General features: G+C 42.8%; 1 protein-coding gene across 5 annotated transcripts in view; it reads left to right on the top strand.

Moving 5' to 3' along the window:
* The first annotated feature begins 4,032 nt into the window (after positions 1 to 4,032).
* sh3tc2 (SH3 domain and tetratricopeptide repeats 2) overlaps positions 4,033 to 14,485 on the top strand; it is a 30,223-nt gene continuing 19,770 nt past the window's right edge. For 4 of the 5 annotated variants that reach the window (XM_083891168.1, XM_083891167.1, XM_083891166.1 and 1 more), the window contains exons 1-3: positions 4,033 to 4,258; positions 11,087 to 11,207; positions 13,361 to 13,459. In XM_083891168.1, the coding sequence (XP_083747294.1) occupies positions 11,183 to 11,207; positions 13,361 to 13,459 (124 nt within the window). In that variant the 5' untranslated portion in view covers positions 4,033 to 4,258; positions 11,087 to 11,182. The remainder of the gene's footprint in view (positions 4,259 to 11,086; positions 11,208 to 13,360; positions 13,460 to 14,485) is intronic. The other variant, XM_083891169.1, reaches the window with a different exon arrangement.

The raw sequence follows: 14,485 nt of genomic DNA, 5'->3' as shown, positions 1-14,485 counted from the left end.
CTCAATGTACGGCCACACAGTACAGTCTAATCCTCGGCGTCAGTGTTTCTATGGTAAGTAATTCTCTGGTTTCTTTGGTAATGTGCCTTTTGTTTGTCAGTCACATTCTGGCCATGTGTTCACAATCAGTAGCGCTGATCAGCAATTCTTCACTAATCCTGTCAGTCCTTTTTTTCGATCACACAAACAGACACAGATGCGCACATACACACACACCCATATCTGTCTGTTCATAATCTGTTGCCATTCAATAAACTCACTTTCCCTTCAATTTCTCTGACACACACACGCACGCACGCACGCACGCACGCACGCACGCACGCACGCACACACACACACACACACACACACACACACACACACAGGTTTCCATGACCTCAGAGGACAATTTCCTGGAGACTTACTCTAGCCGTAACCATAACTACTACTGACCTAACCCTAACCTTAACCAAACCCTGACCTCATCCTAACCATACAACATGTCTTCTCCTTTATGGGCACTTGATGTTTGTCTCACAAGGAAGACAAGCCAGATGTGACTGTGTGAATCTAAACAGTGGTATGCAAAAGTTTGGGCACCTCTGTCAATGTTCATGATTTTCCTTTATAAGTCATTGCTCGTTTGGATAATACATTTCAGTTAAATATATCATATTGGAGAAAAACACAGTGATATTTGAGAAGTGAAATAAAGTTTATATGATTTACAGAAAGTGTGCAATAATTATTTAAACAAAATTAGGCATGTGCATACGTTTAGGCACCTCAAAAGAAACATGTGCATCCTACTTTTGCAGAAATAACAGCCTCTAAACGCTTCCTATAGCTGACAATTAGAGTCTGGATTCTGGGGGAAGGTATTTTGGACCATTCTTCTTTACAAAACATCTCCAGTTAAGTCCGGTTTGATGGTTTCCGAGCATGGACAGCTTTAAATCACACCACAACTTTTCAATAATATTCAGATCTGGGGACTGAGATGGCCATTCCAGAACGTTGTATTTGTTCCTCTGCATGAATGCCTTAGTAGATTTTGAGCAGTGTTTAGGGTCGTTGTCTTGTTGAAAGATCCAGCCCCGACACAACTTCACCTTTGTCACTGATTCCTGGACATTGTTCTCCAGAATCTGCTGATATTGAGTGGAATCCATGCGACCTTCAACTTTAACAAGATTCCCAGTCCATGCACTGGCCACACAGCCCCACAGCATGATGGAACCACCACCAAATTTTACTGTAGATAGCAAGTGTTTTTCTTGGAATGCTGTGTTCTTTTTCTGCCATGCATAACGCCCCTTGTTTTGCCCAAATAACTCTATTTTAGTTTCATCAGTCCACAGAACCTTATTCCAAATGTTCTTTAGCATACCTCAAGCGACTCCATTTGTGACGGGTGCAGAGAAAAGGCTTTTTCTGCATTACTCTTCCATACAGCATCTCCTTGTAAAGTGCGCTGAATAGTTGAATGATGCACAGTGACACCATCTACAGCAAGATGATGTTGTAGGTCTTTGGAGCTGGTCTGTGGGTTGACTGTGACTGTTCTCACCATCCTTCTCTCTGCTTATCTGAGATTTTTCTTGGTCTGCCACTTCGGGCCTTAACTAGAACTGTGCCTGTGGTCTTTTAATTCCTCACAATGTTCCTCACAGTTGAAACTGAGAGCTTAAATCTCTGAGATAGCTTTCTGTATCCTTCCCCTAAACCATGATGTTGAACAATCATTGTTTTCAGGTCATTTGAGAGTTTTTTTGAGGCTCCCATGTTGCCACTCTTCAGAGAAGATGCAAAGAGGAGAAACATTTACAATTGACCTCCTTAAATACCCTTTCTCATGATTGGAATCACCTGTGTATGGAGGTCAAGGGTCACTGAGGTTACCAAACCAATTTTGAGTTTCAATAATTAGTGCTAAAGGTATTGAAATCAATAAAATGAAAAGGGTGCCTAAATTTATGCACATGCCTAATTTTGTTTAAATAATTATTGCACACTTTCTGTAAATCATATAAACTTTATTTCACTTCTCAAATATCACTGTTTGTCTCCTTTATGATATATTTAACTGAAACAACCAATGATTTATAAAGGAAAATCATGAAAATTTACAAGGGTGCCCAAACTTTTGCATACCACTGTAGGTCCATACAACACGAGTAATACCTGGAACACACGCACACTTTTCCAAACAGTGCAGAATAAATGGTCTGTGTCCTGCAGCCTTGTTTAGCCAATTGTATGATCACATGAGCAGCACAGGGGCTGATATTCAGCACAGGGTGACTTTGTCATGGAGAACTGGGGGCTGGGGAAACATAACCAGTTCCAGTTCCAAGAAACTAAAACACTGCTGTCAAGGGGATTATTATCTCCCCTCGTACAGATAAAGATGGACGTGTCCCAGAAAGTGAAAGAATGTCAAAGATTAAGAGAACGAGGTCACTGCCACATCCTTTTGTTTTGTCCACATGTGGTAACAGGGTTTTTTTCCCCCCAATTTGTAACAAGCATTGGCCAATACTGAAACAATTTTTCCAAAACTCCTAACATAACTGATGTTGGCTAAACAATAAATCTCAACACCAACACTTAATACATGACTCAAGCTAAGACCATTTAACCATACAGTGGTAACACGTTTAAACAAGTGTATTGATGCTGATATAGTATATATGAAAATATGAATAAAAAGCAGGATTTATCTTCAATTTATTTTTGCATATTCACATGTGCACAAATTCATGAAGTTGTGTTATTGTGAATTGATTAATGATATTGATATCTACCTGCACTTTGTCCTCACTTTCCCAGTTTCATCACAGTGTCAATAATGGCAAATTCCTGCACAACTACTGCACCCTATACTGTAAAATACAAAATAATCAATAATTTAATATATTATATCTATATATCTCACACTATATAAATATGCAAACGCCATTCTCTACTGTAAAATGCAGTTCACTTATATCTATGTACCTGTATCTATATTTATCTCTCAAGGTTAAGGAATGAGCAATCTCGTAATCGTGGGACTAAAAGGATTTTCTTATCTAATTTGTTGTCAGATATACTGTGGATGAAACTGATGAACCTCCGCCAACCTGTCCTCCATGTTTCCAAACAAGCCATATATGTATATCATTTTGTATTATAGATTTTCTGTACATTTTCACATGATCCCTGCAGAAATTCTATTATTGAGCTTTAAGTGTGTTAGTTGATGAAATCTTAGCACTTCAAAGTGTTTTACAGTGGTAAAGTGGTGGAGTGCGAATGGAAAAGGTGTTCATGGATTTGTGTAAAAGCAGTGAAAGACAATCCACAGTTTAGGTCACACAAACTAACTGTGTGGAGAGTTTTGAGATTGTAACTTCAGTTTTGACAAATGCAAATTAACACATTTAAACAACAACTGTAAGCAATTCATATTGGTGCATTTAACACAACAGGTTATTATATGACATGCATCTGAAAACTCCATGGGTGAGGCTTTAAAAGCCTTTGGAATGAAGATGTGTGATTTCTCAGGTATGAACTGACCACGTGTGTGAATCAGCTGACTGTGTTCTCCTAAATGCGGGTGCGTCAAGCCAAACTGGTGTGACTGGTGTTATCGAATGAGGAAATTTAAAACCAGACGAGTCTATGTGCCAGCAGGCTATAGTGTAGGTTTAGTATTTAGCAGTTCTTATGAGGCTGGTGGGAATGCAATCGAAAGCTGATTTGCTTTCATTGCCTCATTCCTGTTGTAAGTTCATAAGTTTCCACATTTTGACAGCTCGTGGAATTGTATATTTGTGAGTGTGTGTGTGTGTGTGTGTGTGTGTGTGTGTGTGTGTGTGTGTGTGTGTGTGTGTGTGGGGGGGGGGGTTGAGAGCGAGAGAGAGAGAGAGAGAGAGAGGGAGGCTGTACTCTTGGCCCAAAGAAATGTTGGGAGGAGTTAATCAAATACTTCCTCAGTCAGTGTCATGCTGTCTGTGACAGCCTGTGTTGAGCTCAAAGTTGCACACACACACGCACACTCACTCACTGTCGCTTACACACTCATATTTTCTTTTTCTCTTTCCTTGTCTCCTCTCCTGTGCTCTTTGGGCTGACAGTGGAGAATGGTGACATTTTCAGATTTAGTTCACCAGTTAAATGGTGAAACCATACACGCTCATGCTCACACTCATGCTCACACACAGAGATAGCATGGATAACACACACATTTTGTTGAGGGAATGAAGTGAGAAGGGAGAGCTGGATCACTAAGGTAAGACTTGTTTTTTCTTTGTACTTATAATTCTTACTGTGTCGTGGTCTGTGGTTTAACACATGTGTACTTTGTACTCACATAACCATAAAGTTGCTGTCAGTAAACAGCTCACAGGATGAAAGGTATAACTTTCTGAAGTGTTGTCACTGTGATTCTCTCGCATCATTTTACACAAAGCTGTCTCCTCGTCTCTCTATTCTCTTTCTGGTGAATGAAAGAATTCCACAATGTGGAAATAAAACTGATCTGCGGAGCATGATGAATTTGTGGTTATGTTTATATAAACTTTGCTTGGGTTTTGTTCAAATTGCTGCAATGCAACGGTGTGGGAATCTCCCTGCGGGGAGCTCTGTCCTAGACACACAGGCATGTGAGTGAGCTTACAGTCTAAACTTAGAGCCCCAAACCCAGAGTCTCATGTTACTCTCCACTAAGTCCTGTATCCCAAATCTTCAAACCCAAATTGCACACACACAGCCACAAAAACAGTCCCTGCTTGATAATGCATGTGAACACAGCCACATACTGCTGACACCATATGCCTCTTATAAGGGTGGAATGTTATTGTCATGGACTGTCGAGTGTCACAACTCCAGTGCAGACTTTTCCTGTGGTTTCAGACTGTGTGGAGACTCTAAGGTCATTAATGGTATGTGGTCACTGGAACTCCTCGAGCCGTCAACACAGTGTTTGTGGCTTCACGTATCTGTAACCACACATGTTGTTTGTATGATTTTAGTGTATCGGTGATGCGGTGGAGATAATGTTTTAATTGCCTCAGTGGTTGAGCCACAGGTGTTCACAGCATCACCGTGCACCAGAAATGCTCTGTTTTCTCCATAACTGTTTTTGTTGTCACCGGACACAAGTGCTGCCCTTTATGCAGCATCTGGCACTAACAAAGGGACGAGCATGTGACCACACGCATCAGCCTTGAGCAGTCTGTGTTTATTACATTAAAGAGAATCTGTTTTTCTCTGTATATGAGAAACAAGCAAGGAGTCCAGAAGAGTGTGAGGAAATGCTCTGTCATGCCTTTGGCCTCACAAAATACACACACACACACACACACACACACACACACACACACACACACACACACACACACACACACACACACACACACACACACACACACACACACACACACACACACACACACACACACACTCAGTCACGACCATTCAACCACCATATAAACAAGATGAAGAGAGAGACTGAACTCAGACAAGGATTTCAGCCACTGTGTCTCTAGTGGTTACAGACAGAAGTCACTGTAAATACATCATCCATCAAGCATCTCTGTCATTGTGATAAAAATTAAGTTGTTTCCAACAACTCGACAAATTGCTTGTTTTGTCTTGAATGTACAGAGACAGAACACATTCAGGGGTTCAATGTCTTTCACAGAAGCATGGGAAGGAATTGATGGAGCTTTTAAATGATGCCACTGCAGCATGTAAGGCAAGATGCTGCCAACTTGTAAAGCGGAAATGTCCTGCTTTGCATTAAAACTCCATACTTCACATGTAAGTAAGGACAGTTTATTCATAGCACCTTTCACAGATTAAAAAAAGGTAAAAAAAGTGCTTTACAATAAATTATAATTATATTATTATTATAATTAATATACATTTGATTAATGCTTACTACTCAAAGTTAGTTAATACATTATCAAGCACTAATAGTGTAATTAGTTATCATTATGTATGCATTACTCAGCATACCGCAAAAACAACCACAGCAGCACAAAACACACACAAATGTCTTCAGCATAAATGACCAAACGAAACGACCAGTGAGGTGTAGCAGCGTGCGGCCATACCTGTCGGGAACGTGACCTCTGACTCGAAAGGGACACTGGTGATGATGGGAGCACAGAGGAACAACCGGTGGGTGGACTACGGCTCAGATCAGGCCAGAGATTGTCCATGAAAAGCTCTAAATATATAAAGGACCAGGATTTTAAAATATGCTCTAAAATGAACAGGTAACCAATGGAAAGTTGTTGCACTACTTTTTCAATTTACTTTCATTTTGCTTTATTCTTTTAAGCCTTTAAGTCTCATTCTTCTTTAAAAAAATCCAATTAGATAGATCCAGTGTTTTTGGACTGTTTATGTACTCCTGCATAATCACAATATGTTGTCTTGTTCTACTTGCATTTTTCTCTGTTTTTTTTTTATCACAAACAAAAAAGTATTTTTTATGTAAACCATATCAGCATATCAGTTACACATTTACATTATATGGTTTAATTACAGTTTATACTGTCCTTATTTCCCATTCCTCTGTTGCTAGTGGAGACCAATCTTTTATGAACTTCTCAAGAGTCCATTTCAGTATGTGATATTCTCTCTGGTGGCAAGATGAACAGTTTTCATACATAATATAAGTATGTTCTGTCCAGTTCTGACTCGACCACAGGTTTGAGAAGAGACACATGGAAGGTGGGGTGGATATTCAGAGATCGTGGAAGATTGAGACGGACAGATGTAGGATTGATTATGCGATCCACCGGGAAAGGACCAATGAATCGGGGAGCCAGCTTGCGGGATTCAACCTGAAGCGAGAGGTCCTTAGAGGAGAGCCAGACCTTTTGCCCTGGTACATAGGTTGGCTTGTTTTTGGGATTGGGTGGAGGCACGTTGGAGGGAGGCCTGAACTTGCCGGAGGTTAGCCTGGACGGAGGGGACTGTCACTTCAGCTTCCTGAAAGTTGAAGAGGGGGGGTTGGTAGCCCAGGGACGCCATTAAGGGGGAGACACCGTTGGAGGCAGAGGTGAGGGAGTTGCGAGCGTATTTGACCCAGGGAAGGAAGGAGCTCCAAGCAGTGGGACGGCAGGCGGTGACACAATGAAGGGCGCTTTTCATGCTTTATTGTGGGTGGTAGCTGGATGACAAGCCTTCCAGACCTGAGAGGAGAACTGTGGACCTCTGTCAGAGACGATGTCACTGGGGAAACCATGGAGACTGTAGATGTGAGTAACCAACAGTTCCCAGCAGCAGAGGGCAGTTTAGGCAGGGGAATGAAATAGACCGCCTTGGAAAATCGGTCTACCACCGTGAGGACGATGGTGTTTTTGTTTGGTGGAGGGAGACCAGTGACGAAATCCACAGCGATGTGGGACCAAGGACGGCGTGGGATGGAGAGGGGATGGAGAGGGGATGGAGTAGGCCAACTGGAGGACGGTTAGAAGATTTTCCCCGGGCGCAAATGGAGACAAAGTTGGCTGCGTCCTGGGAGCCACCTTTGTCTCCACCATGTCCACCATGTGGGACATGGTGGCCTTCCATGAGGGACATGGAAGGCCACCAAAACCGTTGCCTGAGGAACTGGAGGGTGCAGGCGGCTCCTGGATGACAGGCGAACTTGGAAGTGTGCACCCATTGCAGGACCTCAGGACGAACGGTGTTGGGGACGAACAGGCTGTTATGAAGACCACCTCCAGGGTCGGGTTCGGTCCACTGTGCCCTCCCAATCCACAGGACATGAAGCCGCTCCAACGATGCATGCAGGAGATACAATGGGGCCGGGCTCTAGGCAAGGTGGGTCAGGGGAAAACTGGTGGGATAAGGTGTCTGGTTTTACGTTTCTGGAACCAGGGCAGAAAGTGAGGGAGAAGTTGAAGCGGCCTAGGAACAGGGCCCACCAAGCCTGTCGGGAGTTCAATCGTTTGGCGTTTCTGAGGTAGGAGAGGTTTTTACGATCTGTCCAAACGATGAAAGGTTTGGCGGCCGCCTCCAACCAGTGTCTCCACTCCTGGAGAGCCAGAACGACAACCAGTAGTTCATGGTTCCCCGCGTAATTCCTCTCGGCGGGGGAGAGGCGGCGGCTGAAGGAGGCGCATGGATGGAGTTTCTGGTATTTGCTGGTGAGTTCAGTCTTTTGGCCGCAGCGGACAGGAAGCGAGGCAATGATCTGGTTGGCCACAGTAAAACAGGAACCCATCTTCAGTCGGCGTTGTCTCTCTTTGGGTGTCAAACGAATTCGACCCAGCTGCATGTGTTCAGTATCGGTACCGGGAGTAACAGGGGGTGATGACGTGGGCTGGTGGTTAACGGGTGTCAAGAGTAGTGACCAAGAGGTGAGCTACGTCTCCTCTCGCATCGTCTCTCCTGAAGTCGGTTATCAATACAAAAAGCTAAATCAATAAGAGAGTCTAGATCTGGATACTCGTCTCGAGTCGCCAGCTCCTCCTCTAACTCGTCGTTCAAATTACGAAAAAACAATGCAAGCAGTGCGTGTGAATGCGGAAGTCTATGGAGAAATCTGCCACCGAAGAGTTAGCTTGTCTTAAATTAATTAAACGGCAAGCCACGTCGTTACTTTGACGCCAGTGGTCAAAAACCCTTTGTAGATCACCAGAAAATGAGTGAAAAGTAACAGGTCTAGCAGACGGGTTATTCAAGATGGCGGTTGCCCACTGTGCAGCTCTACCGGAGAGTAAGTTTACAACAAAAGTAATCTTGGCGCTGTCGGATGGGTATGTGGAAGGCTGTAGACTAAAGACTAACGAACACTGGAACAGAAAACTGGAGCATGTGCCTACTTCTCCGGAGAAACGTTCAGGTATATGAACATATGGTTACCGGGGTAAAGGAGTGGAAGCTGCAGAAGTATGTGCCGGATGTTTGGGAATGGCGTGAGCGGAAAGACTAGCAGATGGTTGTTGAAGTAGTGATGCAAGGTTAGCAGATAATTCACGCACCAACGCTGCTACCTCAGAAAGTAATGTCTCATGTTTGCCTACGAGCACGCCTTGCGCAGTCAGAGCCTGACAAAAGGTGTCGCTGTCTGCCCGGGTCCATGTTGGTCAGAACGTAATGTTATGTCTCTCTTTAAGGAGAGACAAACTAGTTAGTTAATAGGATCCGGAAATGCAGACAGACGAACACGAACACAGAGTAAAACTTAAAGTGTGTCTATTTAAAGAATACATACAGCGAGCGAACTTGCTAACTGTGAGTGAGTCTATGGGGGAACACCAATGCAGCTGGGCGAGGAGTGTAGCTTCTCGGCGTGAGCCAAATGTTTGTAGAGGGAGCTCCGCCAAGGAACAGACTCACTGGAAGCTGGTTGTCGAGAGGGCGTACGTCCTTTTCCACGCTTACGTTCAGATGTATGAAGCGTGAAATGACCGTGGAAGTGTGCGGTGCCCACGCCAACTTCACGGCTGGTGTACGCACGTTTCTACGGTTTCTACAGTGATGTGCACATCAGAGACACAATTAACACCTTGCAAATGGTGCAATCCGATGTGAGCGAGTATTTAGGGAATGCAAAGATTTACTTGCAAACAATATAATTGGCTCATAAGCCGATTTCGGTCAGGAGTGTTCCAGTCAACCAGCCAGCCATGCCAGCTGTGTGGGACGGAATCATTTGTGCTCAACTCCACATTGATTTGGGATGTACAAAGGGAACGTGCTTGGATCCATGCATACGCACACTTACATCTGAATTTATTTGTGTTTTCGACGAAGTTCTAGTAATCCACGCAAGTCTTTGTACATGAGGCCCCTGGAGAGTCCAAGTGATTGCAGTTCAGCATAGAGTCAAGAGTAGCGACTTTACCTATGAATGTAACACTACGTTCTGACGCTGGTGAGTGGGCGACTCTGGCTTAAGACTGCTCCTGATTGCTCATCAGGAGCAGGTGGGGCAGAGCCACGCAGGTGGAATCCATCACCAGCATCCTCACAGAAAGTGGGTCAGCCACGCCTCCTGCAGAGAGAGAGGGAGAGACACAGAGCAGCAGCAGCATCAGCAGTAACCAAAATAATAACAGTAATGAAGGTGAGGGTGATGTGGGTGTGAGATCGTGTTATTTATCTGTAAAAAAAATAGCTACATCTCTAGTGTCATATTTCTCAAAATAACACAGAATACCATATTATATTGAGAACTATAGTTAAAGCTTGTGAAATGATATTGACATCATTTGTTGTGACATTAACAACTACAGCCTGTAAAAACTTGTGAACCAATAAAAAGGTCAGAAACTCCACAAACTGATCTTCTCCGTCTAAACTGGACATACTTCACCGCAACCTCAGAGATTATTTTGTCGTGTGGTGTTGCGTTACGTCCATCCGTTTCCCTTCTGATGGCAGAGAGCATCAGAATGTTATGTTAAACTGTGTTATGTGGACAAACTGATCCTCAATCTTTGCCACCATGGCAACACCTCACCCCCCTCTTGTGACCTTGTGTGGTATTGCCTTACAGTGGATCAGCAACACATTGTCTCAGCAAAAGACTCACTCATTGTCTTAGTGACACACATTCTGTGCATATTTTCACTGACCCACAGCACACACACACACAACATAGGGAAATTCGAGGCCTGCCCCCACATACACTCATGCCAGTTGCTGAGAGTGCTTTGTGCATTCACTCTCTAACTGGGCAGCTACTGAGGAGCTACTGAGGAAAGAGATGCTGGTGGGAAGAGGGAGGTCCAGACTCAAAGAGACATAAGGATTACAAATAGAACCAAACCCAGGCAGATAGAAAAGACTTAGAGATGAGGCTTCCAGTGGGACAGAAGCAGCTCCGTCAGAAAATACTTAACTGGGGGAAAGACAGAGCAAGCAGGACAGGAAAGGGAATACAGTAATAGGAAGGGAAGCAGGGCTTGTCCAGTAGAGAGGAAGAGAGAGAGAGAATTGTTGTTAAAGAGGCTGGGGGGGAGAGATGGGATGGCATTGATCTCTGGGAGCTGCCGGCTCTTGGGTCAGATGGCGTCTTGTTGCTGCAGACCGCTGCTCAACTCTTCCTGCTGTGGACCGCTCATCAAAGCCTGCCTCTCCTCCTTCACAGGTCGGTCCCAGTCTGCTCTGTGCACTACTTCAGTACCGTCATGAGACGGAGCCCTGCATTCAGATAGACAGGAGCATAGGTCTAAGTGTATACAACATGGGTAACACATTTAGCCAAGAAGGTAAAAAGGGCATGGAGTATTTCTTTACTGTAGCAGCATGATTGTTCTTGTGTTGACTCATGCAGTCCTGTTGGTGCTAACAGTGCTCTGTATAGTGGGATGGAAAAGAATAGGCTGTTGTCCTCCTTGGCCTAATATCATGTTGCTTTGTGTTGCTGAGTTGTGTGCCCACTGTCTTGTTGTGAATGCTGTGCATCCAGTTAACACTTTTGTTGTGGTTTTTGCACTGACAATGCATGTTGGAAATGGAGGAAAGTTTCACTTCAATTAAAATGAAACTGTTGTTGCACAATTAAAATTGTGTCTGAGTATGTGTCTGAAAACATGTGACTGTCCTCTCCGGACAGGGCAGGACAGCTTTCTGAGGCTGGAGGTTTTTCTGATGTCAGTGCAGCTGCCTGTGTTCAACGTCATTGTTTCCCCACACCCCAATAACTCCCCACTCTAACAAATCGCCTAATCTCCCCCATCACATTAACCCTCTTCTCCGAGGCGATGTTTGTTTTAAAGAAATACTTTCATATTTGGAGAAATATGACAATGTGGGGTAGAGCTCCACACAATATTTGCATTTTAATCAGATAATAAGGCTAATGCCGGGACCGGACTACACAATTTCAGGCCGATTTTTAAGCGATATGGTCGTGACTGACATTCTACAAATTATGAACGTCGGTGTAAATGTGTATTTCAACCTAATTGAAGAGCAGAGATTTCTGCAACACCCTGATGAGAAATCTAGCATGTTAGAATTGTTACTATTTCCCGTGCTCCTAGACCTTGACCCATAGGATAACAGAGTGCTCTGATGAGGTGTAACATACAGACAGAAACACAGCAAAGAGGAAGAGGGAAGCTGTGAATAGTGACACCTTTTTTTTCTTTTCTTTTCGTGTCTGAGCACAACACTGCAAGCATCAATCATAACGCTTTGGTACCCATGATTGACAACTCCTTGCCCCGCTTCTCCGTTGACCTATGAACCCGTAGTACAGTGTCGTAAATGATGATTGGTCAAGGTCAAACCATTGCCAGTCGTATGAACAAGACACGACACAATCCGTGCCACTGTGATTGATAACCTGACATGAAAGACAAAATATGGTGCAGTCTGATCCCGGCATAGCAGGAAGAATGTAAACATGACTACAATCACAAGAATCACCGATAAATCTCACTAGTTAAGACATCTTATCTGATTTGTTAAACCTTTATACTATACCACATTAGTGAGTGATTAAACCATTGATAAGCTAAATCAGCAAGATGTTGCACAGCAGCTGTGGTTTATACAGTGGAGGAAATAAGTATTTGATCACTCACTGATTTTGTAAGATCATCCACTAACAAAGTGATGAATGGTCTATAATTTTAATGGCTGGTTTATTTTAACAGGGAGAGACTGAATATCAAAAAGAAAATCCAGAAAATCACATGAAACAAAATATTTAAATTATTTTGCAATTCATTCAGTGAAATAAGTATTTGACCCCCTATCAAAACATTACTTAGTACTTGGTGGAGAAACCCTTGTTGGCAAGTACAGAGGTCAGACGTTTCTTGTAGTTCATCACCAGGTTTGTACACATCTCAGGAGGAATTTTGGACCACTCCTCTTTGCAGATCCTCACCAAATCCGAGGCTGTTGCTTGGCAACTCAAAGTTTCAGCTCCCGCCACAGATTTTCTATAGGATTTAGGTCTGGAGACTGGCTAGGCCCCTCCATGATCTTGAGCCACTCCTTCGTTGCCTTGGCTGCATGTTTTGGGTCATTGTTTTGCTGGAAGACCCATCCATTTTAAGTTTACTGGCTGAGCGAAAGCGTTGGTCACCCAGCGTTGGTCACCCAGCGTTGGTCACCCATTTGTTTTATGTGATTTCCTGGATTTTCTTTTTGATATCCTGTCCCTCCCTGTTAAAATGAACTTACCATTATAATTATAGACTGTTCATTTCTTTGTTGATCTTGCAAAATCAGTGAGGGATCAAATACTTATTTCCTCCACTGTACATAATAATGACAATTCATATTGTATTGAAGTATTCCTTTAGGATATCATATCTGAACTATGCGATGATTCATTGATTGGTAGAGTAAATGTGCTCTTCATGTTCTGGTCCAGCTCTACACTGATTTGCTTGCCTTCTTACAGACATCTCTCCTGCTGAGCTGGATGCTCTGTGGAGGGAATCACCATACACTCTTGGGGGAACAAATGATCACTTCTCAGGGAATGACATCATGACTCAAGGTAGAGTGTGTTTCACAGATCAATTGTGTGTCTTAAGAAAACCCTGTCAGTTCATGTCGTATTTCAACAGACCCCTCCTAACTAACTGTGGACCAAACCAATATCATTTAGGAAGGAAGTGTTTAGGACATCCTGCCTGCACAATGGAGCATTTTTAACTATTTAGATTATTTTTTTCTGCTCATGATGAGCTGAAGTGTTTGACTTTTATAAATATCAAATGTCCACACAACGCTCTCTGTGTTTCTCACTAAAGCAGTGTGCATACAGGAAGTGATTTGTTTTATGCCAAGAGAGAGACGGAGGCAACAGCAACATTGCACTAGTAAAATGAGATGGAGTATGACTGAAAACACAAAGTAGCGTCCAGGGAATTCTACTGCCCAAAAGGTCTGATAGTGTTGTTTGTCAAAGCCTCAAGATGAAGGATCAATTTTGTTCATAAAGACTGAACGGAGGAAGAATAAATAAACAAAAAACTACACATACATGATAAAAAATGTTTCCACATGATACACCTGATTTGAAAAAAATAAACAATTTGCTGTTTGGGAAACTTGATTAACATCATGTACACTCTTGTTGGCCTTATAATAAGAAAAGATGGCTTATGAAAGACGGTGCTCTGGGAGGACAGTTTTGTTAATACTAAATTTTTTTCAGACAACTTTATATATTTAGGGACATGAAGAAGATTTGAGGTGACATTTTTTTGAAAAAAAAAAAAAATGTATAACTTGAATATGCATTCTAAACTAAACTATTTCACTTGTGTAAAACACAGTGCAACACAAGTGTGACTTAGTCAAACTTTTTAAAGCTTTACTGCAAAACCTGATGCATTAATTAATCAATTACATAACATAAGTAATGTTGTTTTGCTGGTGTAAAACCTCAGGTACAGTGCTATACTTAAGTGTTATACCTTACCAGTCGTACATGTAGAAACATTAATGTGATTGACTTTTATAATCTTTTCATGTGTGTTTTTATTTTTCACATTTTCTAGCATTTGTGTCTGCTGTT

Source organism: Microchirus variegatus (genome assembly GCF_963457635.1).
Source record: "Microchirus variegatus genome assembly, chromosome: 6".
In the NCBI taxonomy this organism is placed as follows: Eukaryota; Metazoa; Chordata; class Actinopteri; order Pleuronectiformes; family Soleidae; genus Microchirus; species Microchirus variegatus.
Note: the sequence above shows the minus strand (reverse complement) of the source record. Positions and strands in the feature narration are given on the sequence as shown.